At 33.3% G+C, this 26714-nt stretch overlaps 1 protein-coding gene across 7 annotated transcripts in view; it reads left to right on the plus strand.

Moving 5' to 3' along the window:
* Window positions 1–26714, plus strand: part of CNKSR2 (connector enhancer of kinase suppressor of Ras 2) — a 287144-nt gene that overhangs the window by 58924 nt on the left and 201506 nt on the right. For all 7 annotated transcript variants that reach the window (NM_001132790.1, XM_024240331.3, XM_024240332.3 and 4 more), the window contains 1 exon segment: window positions 6996–7083. In NM_001132790.1, coding sequence (NP_001126262.1) covers window positions 6996–7083 — 88 coding nt within the window.

The raw sequence follows: 26714 nt of genomic DNA on the forward strand, positions 1-26714 counted from the left end.
TTTTAAAAACATGAGGCCTTATATTAAAAGTAAAGCTTTTGTATTTTTAAGGTGAAGATTGAGATAATTTTCCTTAATTTTATATTGTCTAATTTTATATATACTTATACATAGTATAAAGTGATGATACTAAATCCAAATATGAAACACTGTATATTACTAGCTTTTTGATAATTAATTAATGGACTACATGTTTCTTTTGCATTATAACATTATTAAAATTTAATTTTCATAATTGTCTAAACCACATTATCAAGTGTTTAAATTAATTGAATTTTAAATATATACATTCCAAAAGTTATGAATGGTCAGTAAGTAAAATATGGCTTAGTCCTTAAGTACTATTAATATAATACATTTGTTTTGGTAGGCTTTACAGTAATCAGAAGGCTTAAAGAACACATCCTTGGTCATAATTATATCTTCTTTTACTCTCATTTTCCCTATAATTATAAATTTGCTCAGGCTTGATATCTGCATTTAGTAAATTCATTTATATATTTTTTACCCTAGTATTTGTTAGATGGATAGGTAAATTGTTAGAGTGAATAGAGAATGTTTTTACTTCTTGATGACAGATATGGCTATTTATAAAATTGCACATTTCCCACACTATAGTAGTCCTTGAGATTTTATTGTATCAATTTTTTATGGTGGTATTACTTTCATTATGTAATAAAATGCTTTTGGTAAGTGCCAAATCACCTACAAAACACATATGTGCATATACACCTACAAAAGCACATAAAAACATACACAGTGTGTCAGTGCAGATTTGCTTTAATTTGGGGGATTTAAAATGAACCCTGCAAATGAATACTGCCAAGCATTTGATCTTTAACTTTAGTTTATTCCTTCGATATACAATACTTTAGTTGAAGAATTAAAAATTTTGTCAGTTAAATAGGATTAATTTGATGTTATAAGCACCTGTTTTCATTTTTAAACAGCTATAAGTTTTATGGCATTACAAAATTTTTATTACATTTTGGAGAAAACGTGTATCCACAGCAATATGTTTTGGGTTTATTACAGTTTTCATTTTATGTCACTTGAAAGAGGAGAAAGAAAAAGAATAGGTTAAAAAAAATCTTTAATTTTATTCTAGATGCTGAACTAGATGCTTTATACATACATATATATACTCTCAGCTCATTGAATTCTCACAAAGCAGATATCATTATCTCCATTTTACATATGAAATGTGAAATAACTTGCCTAAAATCATTCATCAAGTATGAAAGTTATACTTTGAATCTATTTTTGTCTGACATTGAAGTCCTGTTATTTTTTCCTTCATGTTCCTTTGTCATGCTACACCTCGTTTTGAGTGCTAATTCTTGAGGATTTTGAGGAAGGGATGTGGCATATAAACCTTTATTTGCATTTTGCTATTTCTCTTCAAAAGCTAAATAAGACTACCACTTTTCTGTTTTGGGCCTCAGTATCTGAAATTGCTACATAGAACTTCATTTATAGAAAATGTTTATTTCACTGTTGATGGTAAAAGTTTACTGTTTTCTCTCATTTTTAACATTAATATTTAATTCTAATTGTTTCTAAAATACCTTTCAAGATTATTCTATTTTAAAGGGATCAATGAAATATTTTTTGATACCATTGCAAAACCTTTAAATGTTTAAGGCATAATAGTGTGCTAGGAAAATAATATTTATGACTCACAAAAACTCCAATTTCAATGGAGCTTCCATTTAAATGAGATACACATTCAAAGACCAGCTCCTTACATTTCCTAAATAAGATAAAATCTAAGGATAACACAATTCCGTTTTTTCTCCTATTTAAAATATTGATTTCAGTGAAACACCAGACTTTCCCAGAGTAATAGTCTCAGAGGTGAATCACAGTTGGTAGCTTTACTGTTTATTTTCAACGCATGGTTTACTTGTCTGTTTTTAACCTACATCCTACTGTTTTTGACACCTCATTTCTTGCAGTTTTCTGTGGCTTTGCCAAATTGATCTATACTCAGAAGTTTACAGATCACTACAAGTGTTACGTTGTATAGTAACATTAGTAAAAATGTTCAAAATTATTATTAAACAAAGTTTATTTTGCCTTTCATAGTAAAAGTTTTTTTCCTGCATTTTTACCAGTAATACCCAATTCTGATAGTTTATAAAATACCTTTTTAAGGCCATCCTGTTTTGATGGGATCAATGAGATCTCTTGATATCATTGAAAACCTTTTACATATTTAAGGCATAAGAGTTTAAGGTACTAGGGAATTTTTGTTAAGATTTCTCTGAAATTTTTTGTCTTATGTAAGAAAATTGTTAAACTAATTTCTTCTTCCATGATGAGAAACTAAAGGACAAATTAATTTTATACCAGGAAAAGTATTACAGAGACCAAGAAAACCATATCAGACGCTACCAGATAACGTGATTCATTGTTTGGTCTTATTTTCGCTCATGTGCTCATTGTTTCTCACTTAGCACTAATTATTCCAGGGAAGAGCAGTGACATTAGCACTACCATTATTCATAGACTACCCTAAGGTTTCAGCAGTGCCAACCTAAGAAATAGTAAGGCATTCCAGATTTTCCTTATTAACCTCTTAGCTTTCCTTATTAGTTTCTAATTTGTTTAGGATTTCTGAATTGTTAATAACCTTTTTATAAATGTAATCCTTTTGTTTAGATATAATGTACAAAGAATAATTTCTTATAGGGTCTTAAACTTTTGCACCAGAGAGAAATATAAGCATCGTATTATCTATATGATGATTTAAGGAGTACAGTCACTTAATTTTTAAAAGATTTAAATAGAATAATTCCTGTAACAGCCACTTATCGATGATCCAAGGATTTTATCTTTTTTTCTCTTTCTGGCATCAAAAAGCTTTCTTGCTATGAATTTAATTTCCTTTAATTAGAGTTATTGTGTTCTTCTTGTAAGTACCCTGAACTCTACTTGAGGGTTTCTTCAGACTGAAGAACAGTTTCTTTATTTTTGTTTTTGATTTTGTTTTTGTTTTTGTATGTGTGTGTATGTGTATGCATGCTGATCATGTTCAGTTATTCTACAGAGATCTATCGTTTTTACTCTCATAGATGATCATTAAGTCATGAGTGAGTGATAATCTTTGGTAACCCACAAAGATTGGAGCCCCACCTGACCTTTTACCCTTATTTATGTGTAGATACAGCCCAAATCATCATACCAAACCTTAAAATCTGCTGGCTAAGAATGGCTGTTAGTACAGTTGTATATGATTTGCCTCTAAGATAAAAACTTTAGGGTAATTCTAAATCACTACAAAATAAAATCTGTTTTCCTTGGTATGTGCTTAGATTTTTCTTTTCATTTTTTCTTGAAATTTAATCTTGAGTGAGAAGCTTGTCCTACTTAAAATATGAATGGTCAGGAAAGTGGAAAACATGCCTTGGAATTCAGTTTGCTATATGCATTTAGTGATCAAATAGATTTTTTCTTTTCCATATTTGAAAATCAAGTGAGATTCTTTTAAGTAGTTATGGTAAAACAAAACAAAACAAAACCAACATGCTGTGCATCACCTCATCACTTCTTAATGAAATTTTAAGATTTTTGTAAACAGACTCTGACCTTTTCAAACCTAGGAATTGAAACTCTTTTCTAATCATGCCAGAAGCATTTTTGAATTCCTAGTTTAAAATGCCAGTTTTTATGCTTCAATGCAGCAAAAATGGTCTCTACGTAATTTTTTTTTTTTTTTTTTTTTTTTTTGAGACAGAGTCTCACTCTGTCGCCCAGCCTGGAGTGCAGTGGCATGATCTCGGCTCACTGCAACCTCTGCCGCCCAGGTTCAAGCGATTCTCCTGCCTCAGTCTCCTGAGTAGCTGGGATTACAGGCACCCAGCACCATGCCCAGCTAATTTTTGTATTTTTAGAAGAGACGGGGTTTCACCATCTTGGCCAGGCTGGTCTTGAACTCCTGACCTCGTGATCCACCTGCCTCGGCCTCCCAAAGTAATTTTTTTTAAATTAATGATATTCTCCTACAAGTGCTTATATTTTTCATTAAAAAATATTTTTATTGAGGCCTAATTTATATTCTATAAATTAACCTATTTTAAGTATACAGTTTGATGGGTTTTAGTAAATTTCGATAACACCTCTACAACCACCTTTACAATCCAGTGTTAGAAAACTTCCATCAGGATGGATTTTTAAAAGTTGATTTCTGCTTACAACTAAAGAGGTTAATTTTTTTTAACTATTTTGATTAATCACATTTTTTTCTAATTCAGGTTTTTAAATTCTTAGGTCTCCTTTTATTTAAGTAAATTATCTTGAAAAAATATACTGGGTTTTGGAATAGGAATAGATAAGTTCATGAAAGAGAGCCTATAATACACTGTGGTATAGTCATGCATTGCTAATGATAAGGTTTGGCAATTTTGTTGTTGTGCAAACATCATAGAGTGTGCTTACATAACCTAGATGATACAGCCTACTACACACCTAAACTATATGGTATAGCCTGTTGCTTCTAGGCTACAAACCTGTACAGCATGTGACTGTACTGAATACTATAGGAAATTGTAACAGAATGGTAAGTATTTGTTCCATATCTAAACCCAGAAAAGGTACAGTAAGAATACAGTATTATAATCTTATGGGACCACTGTGGTATATGTGGTCTGTTGTTAACCAAAACGTCATTTTATGCAGCACATGACCATATATAGAATCATTTAGAAAACAATATGTTAAAACCACTAGAAAAAGAAAGGGCCATTTGATAAGTTGTAGTGGGGCACTTGGTTAAGCCTTTGGAAAATAAATAATAATAGAGCACTATCTATTTTTCTTCACTAAAATAAATTTTAGATATATCAGATATCTAAGAAGAAAATATAAATTTACAAGAAAACTAGAAAAAATATAGGCAAAAATGATTTCTAGATGTGGAAAGACTTTCTTAGTATTTTTAAAATGGAATAAAATACAAAGGAATGTACTGTTGACTACATAAAAAAGAAAAACTAATAAAGTATAAGACAGATGACAAGCTGGGAAAAATATTTGCAACAAACAGATATGAAAAGCAGAGGGCTAATGTGTAATGTGTAATATTCATATATGAACAACATATGAACATACTGATAAAAAACAAAGCCCACCAAAACGTAACAGATGAGCATATAAGTAGGTAAATCAAAAAAGAAGAAACAGAAATCACTGGTAAAATGTGTATATCAAACAACAGAGCTTTAAAGTGCATGAAGCAAAAACTGACAGAATGAAAGAGGAAACAGACAAATCTACAGTTGTAGACTTCATTTCCTCTTTCTCAAGAATAGATAAAATTAAACAAAGTCAGTAAGATTAGAAAAGCTGCGCACCACCACCTAACAACAGGATGTAATTGACATTTTTAGAGCACTTCATCCAACAACAGGAGAATAAAAATTCTTTTCAAGTACCCATTGAACATTCACCAAGATAGACCATATCTGTATCATAAAACAAAATTCAACAAGTTTCAAAGAATTGAAATCAGATAATAAAATGAAACTAGTAACTCATACAGCACACTTATAAGTAATCCAACGGTCAAGTCTCATGGAAAATAAAAAGTAATACATTGAACAGAATGAAAAAAAGACCAAATCATAATTTGTGGCACACAGCTAAAGCAGTGCTGAAAAGGAAGTGTATAGCACTGAATGTTTATATATATCAGAAATATATATATTCAAAAGATATCAGAAATATATATAGTAAATATATCAGAAGCACTGAATGCTTTATGTCAGAAAAGATCTCAAATCAATCATTTAAGTTCCCATCTCAAGAAAATAGAAAAATAAGAACAAAATAAGTACAGAGCAATAAGATCCTCTTAATGATAAGAGCAGAAATTAGCAAAATTGAAAACAAACAATAGAGAAGTCAATCAAAATGTAAAGGTTAATAAACGAATATTACAGATAACTTCACACATAAATTTGGCAGCTCAGATGAAATGGTCCAATTCCTTGAGAAATAGTACTAAAACATAACCCAAAATGAAATAGGTACTCTGAATAATCCTATAACTATTGATGAAAGTGAATATTACCTAGAAACGCCTCAGGGTGTGGAAAAAATCTGCAGGCTCAAATGATTTCATTGGTGAATTTTATATATTTGAAGAAGAAACACCATTTCTACACCGTCTCTTCCAGAAAATAAAGGCAGGAACTTTTCCTATATCATTTTTTGAGGCAATCATTGTCCTGATATAACCCCCCCCCAAAAAAAAACAACTACAGACCAATATTTCTCAGGAACTTAGATGTTAAAACCCTCAACAAAATATTACCAAACTAAATCTAACCATGTGTAAAAAGAATTAGACACATGACTAAATGAGTTGCTTCAAACACTTGAAGATACATCAGTATACAGGTCCACCACTTACTGGTTGTGTGACCTTAGATAAGTCACTTAATCTTTCTCTACCTTATGCTTCTCATCTGTAAAATGAGAATAATAATAGTGCCTATCTCATAATGATTGTGAAGATTAAATTACCTAATACATGTAAAGCATTTAGAATAGTAACTGGCACATAGTGAGCCCTCAGTAAACCTTAGCAGTTGTTATTACTAGCTCTTAATTGTGAATATTCTAAGTAGATACTGTACTCAGAATCTTAGGTTCTTTTGAAAATAAACTAACATGTTATCTTTGCCTAAAGTATTCTTTTTTTGTTTTAGATGTAGTGAAGATACCTTGTAAGAACCAAAGAACTTAAATAGTTAAGAACTTTAAAAAGAGAGAAAATTGGTAGAAAGCAAACATTATATTTCCTGAATTTAATTTTCTTCCAATCATTTCTTTCTAATCTTTCCTTAAAATAAGTCCTGAATATTTTTAGCAATATGGAAATTTCAGAACAATTTATTTCATATTATTGAAAAACTCATTTTAGGCTACTATATTTTGGGACTTTTCAAAAGCTGTTACTAGTAATCACAATTTTCCTTTTCCCTTTATAGGTCACCATTTGCTGCTGTGACAGACTATTCAGTTACAAGAAATAATGTCATACAACTCTGCCTGGAGTTAACAACAATTGTGCAACAGGTATTAGCTGACAAACTTTCTTTCTGTTAATTTATTAGCAACTTCATATTCCAACAATGGGAAGTATCCTATGTACCAAGAGTTTGTAAGATACTGGTTTAGAAGTTTCTCAAAGACAAACCATTCTAAAGAAATGAAATGTGTAATTATTTATTGGGAGACTATGCATATAGCTCAGTTAACTTACCGGAAGGTATAAAAGGAACCTGACCTGTACACATACAAACAAATGTGCCTAATAGCTTTTAACAGTGATCTAATTACCTGAACTGATTTTCCACTTCGAATATTATCTAAGCCAGGGATCCCCAAACCAGATGCCTTCAGGGTCCAGCAGCTAATATAAATGTTTGAATTAAGTCCGGTATAAGGCAAGGAGAAATGGAAGAGACTTGGGTGAATTGACTGGAACATATCCCATATCCAAACATATCTTTTAGAGGAAATGTAATTATAGGCATGATATATTAGTGCTTGTAAATTATCTCTTAAATAATCTGTTCTTTTTCTACTATTACGTGATGATATCTCTTTTCAGTACCAAGTTTTTCTGGGCACTGTGGTCTCTTGCTACCAGTAGTAGCAAGAAGAATAAGGATTAATAGGTAAAATAATGAAATAAAATAGTTAAGTGTTTATTTCTTTATGGTGAAACTATGGGTGATTTTATTTAGACTTGACTTTTCTCTATTTTCCAAATGAATTTTTATTTTCTAAAATGAATTTGAGTTATCAAAAAACAAAAAAGAATGTTAAGTACATTGAAGAAATACCTCTTTAAGTTTGCCAAAGGAACACAGCTTAGACAAATACTTAAATTATACTTTAAAATAAATTACATAGCTTACAAACAGTTAATGTTCATCTAATCATCTAATTCAGCCATTATATACATACTAATCACTGCATTTGATTGGAATTGTATGAAGTATCTGAAGACAGGAATTAAACTTAAGCTGCCAGTAAAAGAGGCCAATTTGAATAAGCAAGGTGTAGACTTTTAAAAAAAATCTGGGGCATCCATTTATTACCAGGCTTTCAAGAAATCTCTTCTGAACAGTTATGATGATGATTATGCTTTGAAATATGCTGTGCTTCAAATTATTTTTCTTTCAGCTTTAATTATTTTTATTCCCTTTGCAGCAAGATGAGATAATCAATATCTAAAAATAAACTGTCACAAATGGCTTTTTTCCCCTTCCTAACACAAAGTGGTGCTACTATGAAGTAAAAGGAAAGTGCTTCTTGATATTGGCCACTTACATTTAAAATAATACTAAAATTAGAGGAGAAAGTTTATGTCAGTTTCTTTTGAAAACCTCCATTTGCAGGAATTTATTTAATCTAATATATTTATTTTACTTATTCCCAGTTGTGATGGGTTTGGATCATTGTATTTGAAGCCTTTTAAAGAGATTTCCACCCCCCTCCCCAACACTTTCCTCATCACATAAGATTGGTTATAATGACACTTCTGGAAAAAAAAAAAAAAGAGAAACTGGTTTTAAAATCTTAAATAGCATTCTCACAAAGAACTGAAGCTTCATTTAGAACACTGTCAGCAACTGAATCAGAACTATGAGACAGGTACCCACACACTACTTGTCAGCATTGAAATAATTGCCATGATGCCTTCCTTAATGGATATCAGCTTAACCTAAAATTATTCTACTGTACCATTTTTATGTTCTCCACTTCAAACACAAAAATGATGAATTAGATTGTCACTAGTTAAGAAATAAGCACAAAAGTGTTGGTTTGCAAGATGAAACTTTGGTGAAGCTTAAAATACATGGGGCAAGGTTGTAATCTTGGACGATTTGAGACTCAGCCCTGTTTTTTCATGATGATTCCACATTGGACAAACCATGTCATTGCTTTCGCCATCTGTAAGCAGAAATAATCACCTCTACCTCTAAAGTTTTTCTAAGAACCAAATGAGATTTATTTAAAAATAGTTAAGACTTAGAATCAACATAAATGCCCATCAGTAGTAGACTAGATTAAGAAAATGTATGTATACATCATGGAATACTGTGCAGCTATAAAAAAGAATGAGATCATGTCCTTTGCAGCAACACGGATGGAGCTTGGAGGTCATTATCCTAAGCAAACTTAACACAGGAACAGAAAACCAAATACCATATCTTCTCACTTATAAGTGGGAGCTAAACACTGAGTATACATGGACACAAGGGAACAACAGGTACTGGGGCCTACTCGAGGATGAAGGGTGGGAGGAGGGTGAGGATCGAAAAACTACCTTTTGGGTACTATGCTCATTACTTATGTGATAAAATCTTTACAGCAAACCCCATGATACCCAGTTTACTTATATAACAAACCTGCACATGTACCTCTGAACCTAAAATAAAAGTTAAAAAAAGTAAAATAAAATAAAAATAGCTGATGAGTGTAAAGTGAAAAACAAAGATGAAAATAATATTATTTACAAAAATGGGTAAGGAATAAAGAGACTTGATAAAAGGAAGTAAAATAGGAACTTTGTTTTGAAAAATAAATGTCAGAGATTTTTTTTTTCTCCATTTGGTGTTAGTTTTCATGAGCAGCATTTACAATGAAATCTGAATTAGGTGCTGAGGGAAAAATTCAAACATGTTGAAGAACATTTTAAATCAGATTTTGAAATGTTAAATACAGAGTGAAAAATTCCTCTTAAAACTCAAGTTTTGACGATATGCTTTTTACCTGAACTGGTCCTCTCTAAACTGTATTTATTAAAAATCTCTGCTTGCTTATGGGTCTGTTCATTTCTAACCTTCTTAGATCCATTTTACATGTTCTTGGTTATCGCTGGTTGTCTGAATAGTGTTAAAAACATTTTACAGAAAACTATAAGGAAGAATATTTACAATAATCCAATCCTGATTACACAGAAACCAATTAGTGCTGTTGCTTTGGTCTTTCCTGTAATAAATGTCTTTACTTAAGTTGTTATTCTGACTTTCTGACAGTTCTTTTGTTTTACTTTGTTCCATATTTACCTGTCAGATGTATTTTATTTTCTAAACCTTTATTCAAATAAATGGACAAATATTCTTTAAACATCAGTATTAAAAATGTTTATTTTTGATGGACAGCCTCCTTTAAATTATGTGTATGTGCTTTCTATTCACTTGTGTTACCTTTACATTATTTTAAATACAGAAAATAAAAGTAAATAATTTATGAAACATCCTCTAAATCTGCATCTTAAAATAAAGATATAAATGAGCATATTGAGTATATAGCCCTTTTTAAATGTATTCCTGCTCAAATGTAATATAACCATTTTATCTGTTTTATCTTAAGTTGTTAATTGCTCAAGGTAAATACTTGAGAAAATGAGTTTTTGGGACTTATTGAATTGGGATTTGTGTTTTAAATGCTTAGAGCACAAATTTGTAAATACTGTTTAGAAAGATTACAAAATTTTGTTAAAATGAATAGCCCAGAAGTAATTTTAGTTTCATTAAGGATTTATTCAAGGAAATTTAGCCTGTAGATTTATTGATTATAGATATTATATTTTACTTGATTACATTCATGTATATGAATAGTACTTCATTTACCTTCTTAGTTGACATTTCATATCATTTACTTTCACAATTTATGGCAAAATAATGTAGTGGGCTTTGACATGAGGTAGATCCAAGTTCATCATCCTGGCTTTGCTTTTCAACAAACAGTATAAACTTGGACAAATTACTTCATATCTCTGATATTATTTTTCTTTTTCTGTAAAAGTGGATCCCTACCATTTTTAGATTATTGTTGGGCTGTTGTGAAGATTAGAAACTGATTTAGCCCACCATCTGGCATATAGTGGGAGCTTAATAAATGGCCACTCGAGTTATTTTGTGTAGCAAAAGAGCCTTTGGAAATGCTAAACTCAGCTAGTTTCTTGCTCCACAGAAAATTTCAAGAAGTGATTCTCTGCTTACTTTTGGTATTGAGTGGCAATGAAGAAAGATCTCGTTTCTAAAATGAGTGATTTTTTTTTAACAAAAGGATTTTAGTATAATTCAGAATGTTCTTTTGTTATTATTATTATTATTATACTTTAAGTTTTAGGGTACATGTGCACAATGTGCAGGTTAGTTACATATATATACATGTGCCATGCTGGTGTGCTGCACCCATTAACTCGTCATTTAGCATTAGGTATATCTCCTAAAGCTATGCCTCCCCCCTCCCCCCACCCCACAGCAGTCCCCATAATGTGATGTTCCCCTTCCTGTGTCCATGTGTTCTCATTGTTCAATTCCCACCTATGAGTGAGAATATGCGGTGTTTGGTTTTTTGTTCTTGCGATAGTTTACTGAGAATGATGATTTCCAATTTCATCCATGTCCCTACAAAGGACATGAACTCATCATTTTTTATGGCTGCATAGTATTCCATGGTGTATATGTGCCACATTTTCTTAATCCAGTCTATCATTGTTGGACATTTGGGTTGGTTCCAAGTCTTTGCTATTGTGAATAGTGCCTCAATAAACATACGTGTGCATGTGTCTTTATAGCAGCATGATTTATAATCCTTTGGGTGTATGCCCAGTAATGGGATGGCTGGGTCAAATGGTATTTCTAGTTCTAGATCCCTGAGGAATTGCCACACTGACTTCCACAATGGTTCTTTAGATTTTAATGCAAATTCATTACTGTGCTTCATTTTCTGCAAGATATGTTGAAACATTCATGTTCAAATGTAATACAAAAATTAATTTTGATTACCCAGGAATGTATCATCTCTATTCACATATTCAAGTTCAAGTAGTAAATACACGTAAAGATGTAAAATGGGGATATAAATTATGCTGGAGTAGGCAAGGTACATATTCTATCGTTCATATGGTAAGCGTTGAAAGCATATGAAAAGCCTGTCCAGAATGGTCTCACAGACGTTTAAAACACAACTTTAAATACTACTTTTTGAACAATGAGAACACATGGACACAGGAAGGGGAACATCACACTTCGGGGACTGTTGTGGGGTGGGGGGAGGGGAGAGCGATAGCATTGGGAGATATACCTAATGCTAGATGACGAGTTGGTGGGTGCAGCGCACCAGCATGGCACATGTATACATATGTAACTTACCTGCACATTGCGCACATGTACCATAAAACCTAAAGTATAATAATAATAAAAGAAAAGAAAAAAAAAAGAAAAGAAATAAAGATGCTTAATAAGCTTTACTGCTAACAAAAAAAAAAATAAATCAATACTACTTTTACTATGTAGTCAGAGTTAGTGTTTAAACCTTCCTGAATCAGACATTCTAGGTGACCTGAAAATTATGTTGGGGCTCTTGAGATTGAAACTGGGACATTTCAGACCAAAAAACAGGACAAGCTTTATATGCATTTTTAAAATGATATGGATTATATTAGCATACTCAATTAAGGCAACATAAAAGGTGAATCTTTTCACTTTTTTATTTTTAGTTGACACATAATTATATATATTTATGGAGTACAGAGTCATATTTCAGTACATGTATACAGTCTGTAATGATCAAATCAGGGTAGTTAGCATATCCATCATCTCAAATATTTATCATTTCTTTAGGGTGGGAACATTCAAAATCCTCTTCTCCAGCTTTTTGAAAATATGCAATAAATTATTGGTAACTATATTCATCCTACAGTGCTATAGAACACTTGAATTTTTTCCTCCCGTCTAGCTGTAATTTTGTATCTATTAACTAATCTCTCCCTATCCCCTCCTCTCTCCTACCCTTCCCAACCTCTAATAACCACAGTCTACTCTCTACTTCTATGAGCTCAATTTTTTTAGCTTTCGCATACGAGTGAAAACATGTAATATTTATCTTTCTGTGCCTGACTCATTTCACTTAACATAATATCCTTTAGACTCATCCATGTTGCTGTGAATTATAGGATTTAATTCTTTTTATGGCTGAATAGTATTCCATTGTGTACATATACCACGTTTTCTTCATCCATTCATCTGTTGATTAACATTTAGGTGGATTCCTTATCTTGGCTGTTATGAATAGTGCTGTAATAAACATAGAGATGCTGATATCTCTTGGACATACCGATTTCCTTTCCATTGGATAAATACCTAGTAGTGGGATTGCTGGATCATATGGTAGTTCTATTTTTGTGAAATATACATTCTGTTTTCCATAATGGCTCTACAAATTTACATTCATACCAACAGTATTTTTTCATTTCCTTTCTGTTTAAACAAATAATACTTTTAATTCAGTTCAATTATACTTTATCCTTTAATTTTTCTTCAGCCTTTTACTTTAATTATGAAGATGCAATATCTTTTCAAATTTTCCGTATAATGCTAATATAGTAAGTCAGAAGTTAGATATAAAACTATCAGAAATAATACCCAGATAACTTGAAGACTTTTTTTCTGAAAAAAAAATGTAAAAACTAAAAATATATTGTTTTCAAAACTGAAGGTATGTTATGTATGTGCACCTGTATCTTCTCAAAGGTGTGTGTATGAGAATATTATCAAAATAGATATAAATACACATACAAGAAATTCTCATTCATGATATTAAATACCTAATTTTTGGCAGCTGCATATTTTTGAAGGCTCAGAATAAAGAGATAAGAGTGATGACATCATTGCATACTAATACTTAGCAAAGGACTCTAGAAGAGTGGGGCATAATAATTTATTATTCCTGCAGCTTTCTGATACTGGCCTGGCTTGTGAGCAAAAACTTAAAGACTTACTGTGTATCATATTAATATGGATGCTGAAATAGATTGTTTTCATAGGTTTATTCTTTTATAAACCAAAACTATATTGCATGTTATCAGTCACCCTGCCAAAGCACTTTTAAAGATATTATCACCATCAATAATATCAGAAGGAGAATAGATGAGGGTGTACTAAACTCATCAATTCCTTTTAGATAGCAAATGGTAGATCCTATTTCTCAGACATCTTCTTTCTTCACTGTATTACATTTTGAAATTTATGAAACATACATACATGCAAAAGAATGCATATATGTATGTAATGAAGAATAATAATAAATACTCATGAGTCTGCCCTCTAATTAAATAACTACAGCATTACCAATATTGTTTCGGTTACTTTTGAGCTCCTCCCCCATTTCATCAGCTTGCCTCCTCAAGGTGTTTATCATTTTATTTTTTCTTAAAATAGTTTTGTATACTTCTCTAAATGTATCATTTGATTATGCTTGTCTTTGAGCTTGTAACAATGCTGTCACTCTGTTTCTTACTTTTTTCAATTTATGTATTTCTGAATTCATGCATGTTTTCCTCTGTAGCTGTAGTTCATTCATTTAAACTGCATATATTGAATTCTGTGCATTATGTGCATACCCCAATATGATTATCCGTTCTTCTGATCATGGACATTTGGGTATATACCTACATTTAAGTGTAATTACTAGGAGTGTAATTACTAGACTATACATGCTCATCTTTACAGTTTGCACATGCTCATCTTTACAGTTGTGAATATCATGTTCTCAAAATTTTATTGCTTATTATGTCTTGTACTTTCATTATCTTTCTCGTCTCTGAATTACTGTATTTGAGTCCTATTATGCAGTTCACCTTTGAAGAGGCTTTTATAGTTTTCTCACAAAGACCCTAAGAAGAGGTAACTTTTACCTTTATTCCTGTACTACATATAGGGATACAGATGTAGAAAGGTGGGTTAGGGCTGGGCGCAGTGGCTTACGCCTGTAATCCCAGCACTTTGGGAGGCCGAGGTGGGCGGATCACGAGGTCAGGAGACTGAGACCACGGTGAAACCCCGTCTCTACTAAAAATACAAAACATTAGCTGGGCGCAGTGGCGGGCGCCTGTAGTCCCAGCTACTTGGGAGGCTGAGTCAGAATAGCGTGAACCCGGAAGGCGGAGCTTGCAGTGAGCTGAGATCACGCCACTGCAGTCCCACCTGGGTGAAAGAGCGAGACTCCGTCTCAAAAAAAAAAAAAAAAAAAAAAAAGAAAGGTGGGTTAGGCTATTTTTGACCCTCATGAGTGATAAAATAAACTTCAGAGGAGAGTCCCTGATATGCTACCATTTGTGATATACTGTGACTATTGTTTTTAAAGAACCAAGCCAACAGTAATAGTTCATTTAAGAAAAGATTTGCTGTGACAGACTTGGAAGCAAGAGTAGTCCCCATGCTCTTCTGTGTCTCCAGTGCCTGGCAAATAAGTGTCTGTTGAAAGAATGATATAATTATTTTTCCCTTAAAAGTTCACCAAAAATGATTACAGAAATTTAGAAACTTTAGGAGTTTAGAATCAAGTAAAGAGCTGTTTCAAAGCACTGATGCCTGAACCCCATCCAGGACCCATTAAATTAGACTCTTTGTGGTGGGGTTTGGCATCAGTATTTTGAAGTGATGCCTCAAGTGATTCAAATATGAAGCCAAAGTTGATAGCAATTGTGCTATACTCATACTTTAGAAGGAGACAAATACGAGGTGGGAAAAAATGCATGTAATTAAGAACAGTGTTTCCCAAAGGAAACACTGGACCATGTTTCCATGGACCATGATTCATCTAAGGAGGCATACTAAAAATGCAGATTCTTTAGACTTTACTACAGGCTGAATAATTGAGAAGTGTGGATCAGGAGGTTCAATTATTTATAGGTGATAACAGCCCAGAGCCTATACATTTATAAAGGAGTCTGGTTAGTTTTCAGTTTATAACTGTAGTTATTAGTGGGTTATAGTCCCTCTGTAGTAAATACATATCCAAAAGGATTAGGCTTGTTCTTTGAAACATCAAATATAAGTTATTAATTAAAAAGTGGTTATTGCACACTTGTAATAAGAAAGAGAGAACCAATGCTAGAAAGTGATGTGGTGGTAGTAGACAGGGGAAGGCACTAAGGTTAGTAAAACAAGAAGCAATAATAATCATTAGTAATGTTTTAAGCATTTATTATATCATATTGTACCATACATGAATTACATGACATAGATTTTCATACCTACATAAGATGAAAGCAGCAAACCAAATAAATTATAGTTACTATTAGGTTGGTGCAAAAGTAATCATAGTTTTTGCCATTACTTTTAATGCTTATTATGTCTTGTACTTTCATTATCTTCCTACTCTCTGAATTACCATTTTTGTCATATGTCATAATATTAATATTACTTTTAATGGCAAAAAACACGAATACTTTTGCACCAACCTAATGGTTATAGGCACTGATTTATTAAGACATTTCGCTTCTGCTGAAGAAGTAGTTTTTAACATCCCAGTCTGCTTAGGTTGGGTCAGAATGACCACCAACATCAGATAGGTAATTCAAATAAAATTAGGCCCTAACACAAGTAAAATAATGGATTGAAATTGTAAATGACAGTGGCAGGTTGAAGAACTGGTCAGAATCAAGTAATTAGGACAAGTGAGCACAAATCAAACTTATAAAATAAGTCAAAATTTATCTGTTAAACCCAGATTGGGCCAGGCACATTGGCTCATGCCTGTAATCCCAGCACTTTGGGAGGCCAGGGCGGGCAGATCACCTGAGGTCAGGAGTCAAGATCAGCCTGGCCAACATGGTGAAACCCTGTCTCTACTAAAATTACAAAAATTAGCCAGGCATGGTGGTGCATGCCTGTAATCTCAGCTACTCGGTACGCTGAGGCAGGAGAATCACTTGAACCCAGGAGGCAGAGGTTGCAGTGAGCTGAGATCACACCACTGCACTCCAGCCTGGGCAGCAGAGTGAGACTGCGTCTCAAAAAAAAAAAAAAAAAAAAAAAAAAAAAAAGCCAGATTGGAAAAGACTAGATTTGCAAGAAGGTAGCAGAATGTAACTTGAGGTTGATTGTGGGTAACAATATGTGAGGCTTGACATAGCACCGCTAAAAAAACACTAATAACCCATGAAATGAAGAGATACAGCCTGGAAAATTAATGAAATGGTTATTGCATTAAAATCTGCATTGGTTAGGTCTTCATGTGCACGTCCGTCTTATGTTTCCCTTCTATTGGTGCAGAGTTGTATCAGTCAAGGTAAACTAGATTATGCTGCAGTGACAAACAACCTGAAAATATTAGTGGCTTTTAATAATGCTCATATCAAATGCCCATGCTCCATGTGCATCCTGGGTTGCTATAGCTTTACTGTATGTCCTATTCACTTCAAAGCCCAGGCTGATAGAGTAGTCTCTTCTAGAACATTGCTGGTCATCATGGCAGAGGAAAAAGAGAACATGGTGAACCATGCACTGGCTCTTAAAGCTTCTGCATGAAAATGAGACCTAGCACATCTATTCACAATTCATTGGTCAAAACAAGTCATATAGCCATGACTGACTTCAGTGGCTCAAGGAAGTTTACTTTTCCCTTTAAAAAATGGCAGGTATATGTTTGGAAATCATAATACAGTCTGCCACAGCAATCAATCTATGAAGAATTCCAGTATAGCATTATACTAGAATTTTGAGGACAACAATATTTTTTATTTGAATGTAACCTCTCTCTCCTCAATACTGAAGTATGTTTGTACTGTGTGTGTGTGTGTGTGTGTGTGTGTGTGTGTGTGACACAGAGAGAAAGAGGATCAGTCGGTATTTTAAGTATAATCTGCTGGAATATGACTGGTAGATTTGGGTGGGGGGCAATAAATGACCTGTTGGATTTTGTCCAAGCACAAAATTCTGGTTAATAATCACTCAGTACTCAGCGTTAGTACTAGGAAACTTAAATGGATATGGATTCTATGGAATATCTCTTTTCAAGGTATACCAAATTTAGCCTAGATTTAAGATAGTACTATTACTTGGACAATCTAGTATTTATTAGGATTTTTATATCTTGTCATCATCAATGATCTAAAACTATTTTTTGCATACCCGGACATAACTGGTGCTTTTTCAAATACTGCACACAATTACTGAAAAGAAATGATTCCATTTTTTACAAGAAAATGCAATATAAATAGATAAAAGAGACAAACGTATAGGGCCTGAGGAATTTTTTAAACTAATAGTAGAAATTATATACCATACCATCTCTATTTTCTGACAGCCAAGTGAATAATCTTGAATTAAAGAATTAATGTTGAATTTATATTTTTATTTATGATAGTATTTGATTTTGGTTTTGCTTTGCACCCTTTATTTGAGTTTATTACAAGGGAAAAAATGCCTCCCATTGCTTAGACCCTATAGAGTTTCCTTTCCTTGGGATATAGTAGATGGACATTACCATAAGCAACTTGAATATCTGGAAGCTGGAGAGACTTTCTATTACAAAGAAATGTTAGCCTCATTCTATGACTATAAAGTTCTTGATATCTTTTCTATAATACAAATCTTGCAGTAAAGACTCAACTATTTTTGCTAAATATATCTTCTGAGATCAAGCAGATTGAAGTTTAAAACCAAACTCACATATAAAATGTTTTAAAAACTGTGAAACTCAGTCTATTTTTGTATAAAATAGAAGTGTGAAGAAACTAAGTGTACCGTACTAGCTTTGCAATTAGAAATTTTATTTTCAACAATATGGCTTTATGAGTTGCATTTTTATACTCATGTAAAACCAATGTGTAATATTTATTATGGAAAGTGAAAATGGAGAATCAATGCAATAAAATATTGATAACAGATAAATTCAGATTATATTTATAGAGTATACAGAGAACTTTGAGAAGGTAAAGAGACATTGAAGTTGAATATAGGGTTCCTTCTTTGAAAATATTAACAATCTAATGGGAAAGACTAAGACTAGCAAATAAATAACTGATGAAAACATAAAATATGTAAAGCTAGTAGAGTTATCTGGTAGACCATTCAAAACCATTTAGGCCTTGTCTCAAGACATGCAAAATAAACAAACTTAGTTCATAATGGGAATTAACTCACCGCCTCTTCAGACTGTCAGAATACAGCTATTAAAGTTACAAGACAGCTATTAAAGTTACAGGGATTACAGTCTCAATCTGATGAATGAATGAATGAATGAATTTATTTATTTATTTTCCCCAAGACGGAGTCTCACTCTGTCACCCAGGCTGGAGTGCGGTGGTGCAATCTTGGCTCACTGTAACCTTCACCTCCCAGGTTCAAGCAATTCTCCTGCCTCAGCCTCCCAAGTAGCTGGGATTACAGGGGTGTGCCACCATGCTCGGCTAATTTTTTTGTATTTTTAGTAGAGATGGAGTTTCACCATGTTGACCAGGCTGGTCTCGAACTCCTGACCTCATGATCTGCCTGCCTAGGCCTCCCAAAGTAGTGGGATTACAGGCGTGAGCCACCATGCCTGGCCCACTCTAAATGAATTTTCTAATCGTTGATAACCTTGACATTTTTACTTCAGTCTTGAAATTTTGATTTTTTTGGTTTGTTAAAGACCCATATGAATGCTGAAGAAACAATTAGCCTTTCTTTTACCTGTACCCTCACGTCTCTATATGCTAAAAAATTATTTTACTCACTCATTCAATTATTGGGGCATTAGTTTTTCATTGTGAAGTGAAAGACTAGAGTAGTTGGAGCTAACTTTAGATGACCTTGTGGGAGAGAACTGGAATAGAATTTTGTAGAGGAATATTATGCAAGATGTGGAAGAATTGGCCATGTTCACTGACAGAAGAACAAAGTAGTTCTCAGCCATTTTACAAGCATGACTTATTTTTATTTTATTTTATTTTATTTTATTTTATTTTACAGACCGCATGTGTTAAAAAAAAATTAAGGCTTTTGAACTACATTTCTGTAATAATAATAATTTCCCTAATTTTTAATTAATGATGTGTAACCAGTAGTCAGCAGGAGACAACCAGTGTTACCAAAGTCAGTTTGTGCAGTATATGGTTTCTATTGCCCTTTTTGAATTACCCATAGTGGTTCTCAGGCCACACTCCTCCAGAGCTATCTCTATATACTATCCTGGAAAATATGAAATCCTCTTTTATTTTATAATTTGGAAAAAATTAAATGACAGAAAGAAATGGAGAATAATGTAACAAGCACACATGGACCAACACTTCAAATTGATAAATATTAAGATTTGGTCATATTTGCATCAGAATTTTTTTATAAAGTTGTTTGTATTTCTGCTCAGGCCGCTTCCTCAGAGGCATACATGAGCATTGGCATGTATCCTTTTAGTTGATATTTATATACTTTGCTATACATATATGCAGAAACAATATATTTTACTTCTCAATTTTAGTCAACAATGAAACATCATGGAGTTTAAACAGAAGGATGTGGGATTATGATAGGATAATTAAAGTGGTTCAGAAGTTTGATATAGTAGTTATATCAGACCCTGCTTGAAACTCCTTGATGGCTTGCTCATTAGCCTCATCATAAAACTCATATTATTTAACTGACTTTCAAGGCAACACATTATTAGATTTCCAAAGTTTTCCCTCTTCAGTTCATCTCTCCATATTTCTCTTTCATATCTCATGCCCTTGTTGCTCTGTATGCCTCAGCCATAGGACCTTTTAAGTTTTTAAAATTTTCAGTCTCTAAAGCTGTATTAGTCCATTCTTGCATAGGTTTAAAGAGCTACCTGAGACTGGGTAATTTATAAAGAAAAGAGGTTTGATTAACTCAAAGTTCTGCAGGCTGTACAGGAAGCATGGCTGGGAGGCTTCAGGAAACTTACAATCATGGCAGAAGGTGAAAGGGAAGCAGGCACATCTTACATGGGCAGAGAAGGACAAAGAGAGAGCAAGGGGGAGGTACTACATACCTTTCAACAACCAGTCGTGAGAACTCACTATCACAAGAACAGCAAGAGGGAAACACACCTCCATGATTTAATCACATCCCATCAGGCACCTCCTCCAACATCGGGGATCACAATTTGACATGAGATTTGTGTGGGGACACAAGTCCAAACCATATCCAAAGCCTTTCCACATATTTGTTTTGCCCAGTACAATTCTTCCAACTTTAGTTCCTCTCATCCTTCCAACCTCAATTTACACATCACTTCCTCTGGGAAGTTGCCTCTGATCCTTCCAAAATATGACACCGGAGCCCAATTAAGACATTTTAGAAGCCTCAAATACTAAAAGTCATATAAGTTATATGACTGTTGCCCTACCACCATATTATTCACAATAAACACAATATTAAGTGCAATGAAGTCTGAAATTTCGGTTTCCTAATAGTAACTATTTTGATGATTTTATTCTTTGAGGTATTATCATGTTTATTTCACGAAATCAAGTTTCTTGTTTGCTTACTGCACAGCAGTCTGTTCTTAACCCATCATGGTGCTTATTAAATAATCTTATTATTTTTCTGTACATTTTACTAGACTGTAAACAATTTGATGGTAGGAATTACATATCATTCAACATCCTATCCCCAGAACAAGGACAATGCCTGAAACATGGATATTGATCAATAAATATTTGTCAAATGAAAAAATCAATGTTAACCTAGTTTCTCATGGTTTACAATTACTTATTCAAAAGCCTTGCCTTCTCTAAGTTTATTCTTAGAGATGAGCAGATCAAGTTATTCCTGTGTGTCGCACTCACTGTATAACAGAGTGGATCTTCAGATGAGGGAAAACATGAATATAAACTTTGTCTAAAGGTACATCTGTTTGTATATTTTACAATTTATGAAGTATTTTCAAATATACCATCTCATTTGGTCTTTATAATACACTTGGGAGGCAGATATTTTTATCTAAGTTTCAGATATAAGGCGACAGGCTGGGACAGGTTAAATGACCTGCAAAGTTATGTGGCAGTAAGGCAGGACTAGAACTCAAGTCCACATCTTTTCACTCTAAATAACCTCTCTATATGGAAACCTGTGGATCAATTTATCTATGGCTATAGAGAAATATAGTTCTTTCTGTCACTGAAAATTCCTAACCTGAATGCTTATTCATGATGATCAAAGTAAAGCAATAGTGCAATTAGAATATAACTTCCAACTGACTGGTAAATCAATGGATTTTATATTTCAAAAGAAAAAAAGTAAGCTTAGTATTTTTCTCTCTTACATATCTTTCAGAGCCTTTACAAACCTGAGAGTGTCTATATACTCATTCTTACTACTTTCTGAGTTTTTGGCGTCAGTAATGTTCTAGGTTTTTATAGTGAGATAAAAGTGTTAAAGTATTGGATTTGAGTCTCAGAAAACATGAAAATCCAACTATTTTTATTTTATTAATTATTAAACCAACAAAATTATATTAATGATTTTATATGACATTTTTGCATAAAGCTTCTACAGAGTCTTCTTTCTATGGTTTCAGTATATAACCAATAAGTCATTTTTATGTAAAGATGTTTGCTTTACCCAAGAGATTGTAAATGAAACTTTTATACCCAAAGCCATTCTGTGATGAAGATTACCTTATGTAACAGATTTAATGAAAACAAGTCAGAAATAAATCTTTGTAGAAAACCTTATTGGCAAAATTCTCCCTCATTCTTTTTTAATCTCCTTAAATCATACTGCCACCAGAAAGATTGATGTTAGTGGCATATTTGATCATAACACTCTTCTGCTTATGCCCCTTCAGGGGTACCCCCTTAATTTACAAGATAAATTTTAAGCTCTTTCAAAATGGTCAAGTACCAGCCTATTTCATCAGCTTCATTTCACTTCTTCTTGCTTTACAATTCATATTCTAGTAAGAACAAACTATGTTTAGCTCCCTGCATAAATCTGGTTCTCAGCCCTATGCCTTTTTAATCATGCTATTCACCTTACCTTGACTATTCCTCAGCCTTTATCTGGATAACTTCTGTTTATTCCTCCAGATCCTACTCATGCTTCTCTTTAAAATAAATGCCTTTCTCAGACTGCTTACCTAGATGGTAGTCTTTCCTTCCTTAACACCCTCTACCCATGTCTCTCTTTACAGCTACTAATTTATATTTTTCCAGCTTTATTGAGGTATGATTGACACATTAAAATTTTACATATTTAAGATATACAACATGATGCTTTGATGTATGTACACATTGTGAAATAATTACCACAAACAAGCTAATTAACATATTCATCACCTCACATAGTTTCCTGTGTATGTGTGTGTGTCTGTGTGAGGTAAGAGCACTTGAAATCTACTCTCTTAGCAAATGTCAAGTATGCAATACATTATTCTTGACTACTGTCACCATGCTGTACATTAGGTCTCCAGAACTATTCATCTTATGACTGAAAGTTTGTGCCCTTTGACCATTATCTCCTCCCACCCTGTCCATTGTAACCACCATTCTACTCTCTGTTACTATGAGTTTGACTTCGTTTTTTAGATTTCATATATAAATGAGATCACACAGTATTTGTCTTTCTATGTCTGGCTTATTTCATTTAGCATGATGTCCTCTTGGTTCATCTATGTTGTTGCAAGTGAGAGAATATCCTTCTTTTTAAAGGATGATTAATATTCCATTGTGTGTGTGTATGTGTGTATCATATTTTCTGTATCCATTCATCTTATGTAGTACACTTAGATTGTTTCTATATCTTGGCTACTGTGAGTAATGCTGCAATGGGAAAGCAGACATCTTTTCAAGATAGTGATTTTATTTCCTTTGGATATATACTCAGAAGTGGGATTGCTAGATAATATAGTCGTTCTATGTTTAATTTTTTTGAGAAACCTCCATACTGTTTTCCATAGTGACTGTACCAATTTACGTTTCCACCAACAGCAGACAAGAATTCTCTTCTCTACATTTTTGCCAATACTTCTTATCTTTTGCCTTTTGATTATAGCCATTCTAACAGGAGTGAGATGATATCTCATGGTGGTTTTGATTTGCATTTTTCGGATAATTAGCAATTTTGAACATTTTTTCATATACCTAATGGCCATTTATATGTTGTTTTTGGGAAAATATCTAGTCAGGTCCTTTGCCCAGTTTTTAATCAGGTTATTTGTTTCTATTTTTGCTGTTGAGTTGTGTGGGTTCCTTACATATTTTGGATATTAACCCCTTATTGGATACATGGTTTGCAAATATTTTCTCCCATTCTGTAGGTTGCCTTTTCATTTTGTTGATTCTTTCTTTTGCTGTGCAGAAACTTTTTGGGTTGATGTAGTCCCGCTTGTTTACTTTTGCTTTTGTTGCCTGTGACTACCAATTTATATTGTACTATATACACATTTATGCGATTTTTCTTTCCTGCTACCCTTTGAGCTCTTTGCATCTTCTTTCCTTGGGAATTTTATTTCGGTATTTTTCTATCCTTGTATCTTTTGGATGGTCTGTGCATATTTTTCTCTAGACTACTAAGTAAAATAACATATAACTTGGCATAATGTATTGGTAAGAAGTCAATAATCAATAAACACCATGCCAAGAATAGAACATTTTGTTATTCTTTTGTAGTTAGGTAAGACGCGTGGATATTTTTTGTTAAACATCACTCTATGATACATCATGATATTGATTAATGTATTTTAGCGATTCAAGCACATAACGCATTTCAAAGGTAGTGATAATCTGTAAATGTGTGCAGATACAAGTATACCAGTGTATGTGGAAATTTACTACAGTTGTGGGTATGGAGACACTGCAAGTACAGAATTATGGAATCAGGGCCTTGTTCACTTGGAAGGGAACTTAGGAGTCATCTTAATTCAGCTGCTTTTGAAATTTGTCTGTGGATCATGATAATAACAGCTAACATTTGCATGTTTTGTAATTTACAAAACATTTCCATATCACTTGATGTTCATAGGCAGTTCAACAGAGTTGTTATTGTTATGATGCTCATGGCAACTCTACAAAGAGAATTGGTTTCATTGTACTGTGCTGCTATTGTAGATTTCATAATAGACTGGAATCTGCTGTTTGCTGAAGGAATAAGAAGGGATACATCTTGTTAGTACAACTGAATCCCTCCATGTTTTCTTCCAGATGTGGCCTTTACTGTTATTTGTTTGGAATTTTTGTTAAATGGCTTCCTGTTTTGTAACTGTTGGGTGGACTGTAGTATATTTCTCTAGACCTGCACTGCATCTAACACCACAGTAACCACTAGCTGCATTTGGATATTGAAATGTAAATTTAAATCAATTAAAATTAAGTAAATTCAATTCCTCATTTGCATGAGCCACATTTCAAGTGCTCAATAACCACGTGTGTCTAATGGTTATCAAATTGAGCAGAATAGACAAAGAACATTTTTGTTATCCCAGAAAGTTTTATTGGACAGTGCTATTCTAGACCATTGCTATATGTGTGCATCTTGATGAAGTTGTCATCTGTCAGTACTTAAGCTGGGATGCTGTAAGGCAGAAATCTGTAAAAGTAATCAGACTGACAATAAGTGGTAAATGGATGAGGATTGTTCTAGCTTATTACTAAAAATGGAATAGTCCTTCTCCCCTGTGGAAAAGTTGTTAGAAACTTTTTTGAATGTAAAAGACTATAAAATGACTTAAAACTAGTGAAAAACTGAAGTTTTGCTTTCTTTTTTAACTTTTAAGATCAGGGGTACAAGTTGACGTTTGTCACATAGTGTATGTGTCATGGGGGGTTTGTTGTATAGATTATTTCATCACCCAGGTATTAAGCCTAGTACCCATTAGTTAGTTTTTCTTTTCCTCTCCCTCTTCCCACCCTCCACCTTCCGATAGGCCCCAGTTTCTGTTGTTCCCCTCTATGTGTCCATGTGTTCTCATCATTTAGCTCCCACTTAAAGTAAAAACGTGGTATTTGGTTTTCTGTTCCCGTGTTAATTTTCTTTTTACAAAATAAATTTTCTTTTGTTGTTCTTCAGCTCATTGTGGCCAATACTATATCACAGTATCTTTTTCCTCTGAGGAATAAGCAGCTCATCTCAACATTTTCTACTCCTGACAATATTCTTCATCCTTTTTTTTTTTTTTTTTTTTTTTTGAGACGGAATTTTGCTCTTGTCCACCAGGCTGGAGTGCAGTGTCATGATCTCAGCTCACTGCAATGCCTGCCTCCTGGGTTCAAGTGATTCTCCTGCCTCAGCCTCCCAAGTAGCTGGGATTACAGGTGTGCACTACCACCACCCGGCTACTTTTTGTATTTTTGGTAGAGACGGGGTTTCACCATGTTGGCCAAGCTGGTCTCGAACTTCTGACCTCAAGTGATTCACCCACCTTGGCCTCCCAGAGTGCTGGGATTACAGGCGTGAGCCACCAAGCCCGGCTATCCTTAAGCTTCACCAGATTTGTGCCTCCTTGCCCCTGATTGATAAATTTGCCACATTTATTATACTGTTTTAAGAAGACGGAAAGTATTAGATATATTCTTGATTCATTTATTTTTCCCTTTAATATCACACTTCAGTTAGCTAGTCTCCTTTCTTCATATTTGTCATGTCAACTCCTCTAATGATGCGTTCTGCTTGGTGTGTATATAGTACTAGATCTTCCATCTCCTAATACACTCTACCAACAAAAATGACAAGAATCATGTTATATAGAGCATACTTATATATTCTTTGCATTTATAATCTTTACATCAGCTCAGTTATATAAATATGTTTATCTGGATTTTTGTAAATTACTGTATCATGATAAATGTTAAACTGCCTATCTTCTTTTTTTCATCACTTTGACCCTGCTTCTCAAAAAACTATACTTATAGTTCCTTTCCTACCTTGAAATATTTCTTAGAAGACCAGTTTATATAAGTA

This window comes from Pongo abelii, chromosome X, assembly GCF_028885655.2.
Source record: "Pongo abelii isolate AG06213 chromosome X, NHGRI_mPonAbe1-v2.0_pri, whole genome shotgun sequence".
In the NCBI taxonomy this organism is placed as follows: Eukaryota; Metazoa; Chordata; class Mammalia; order Primates; family Hominidae; genus Pongo; species Pongo abelii.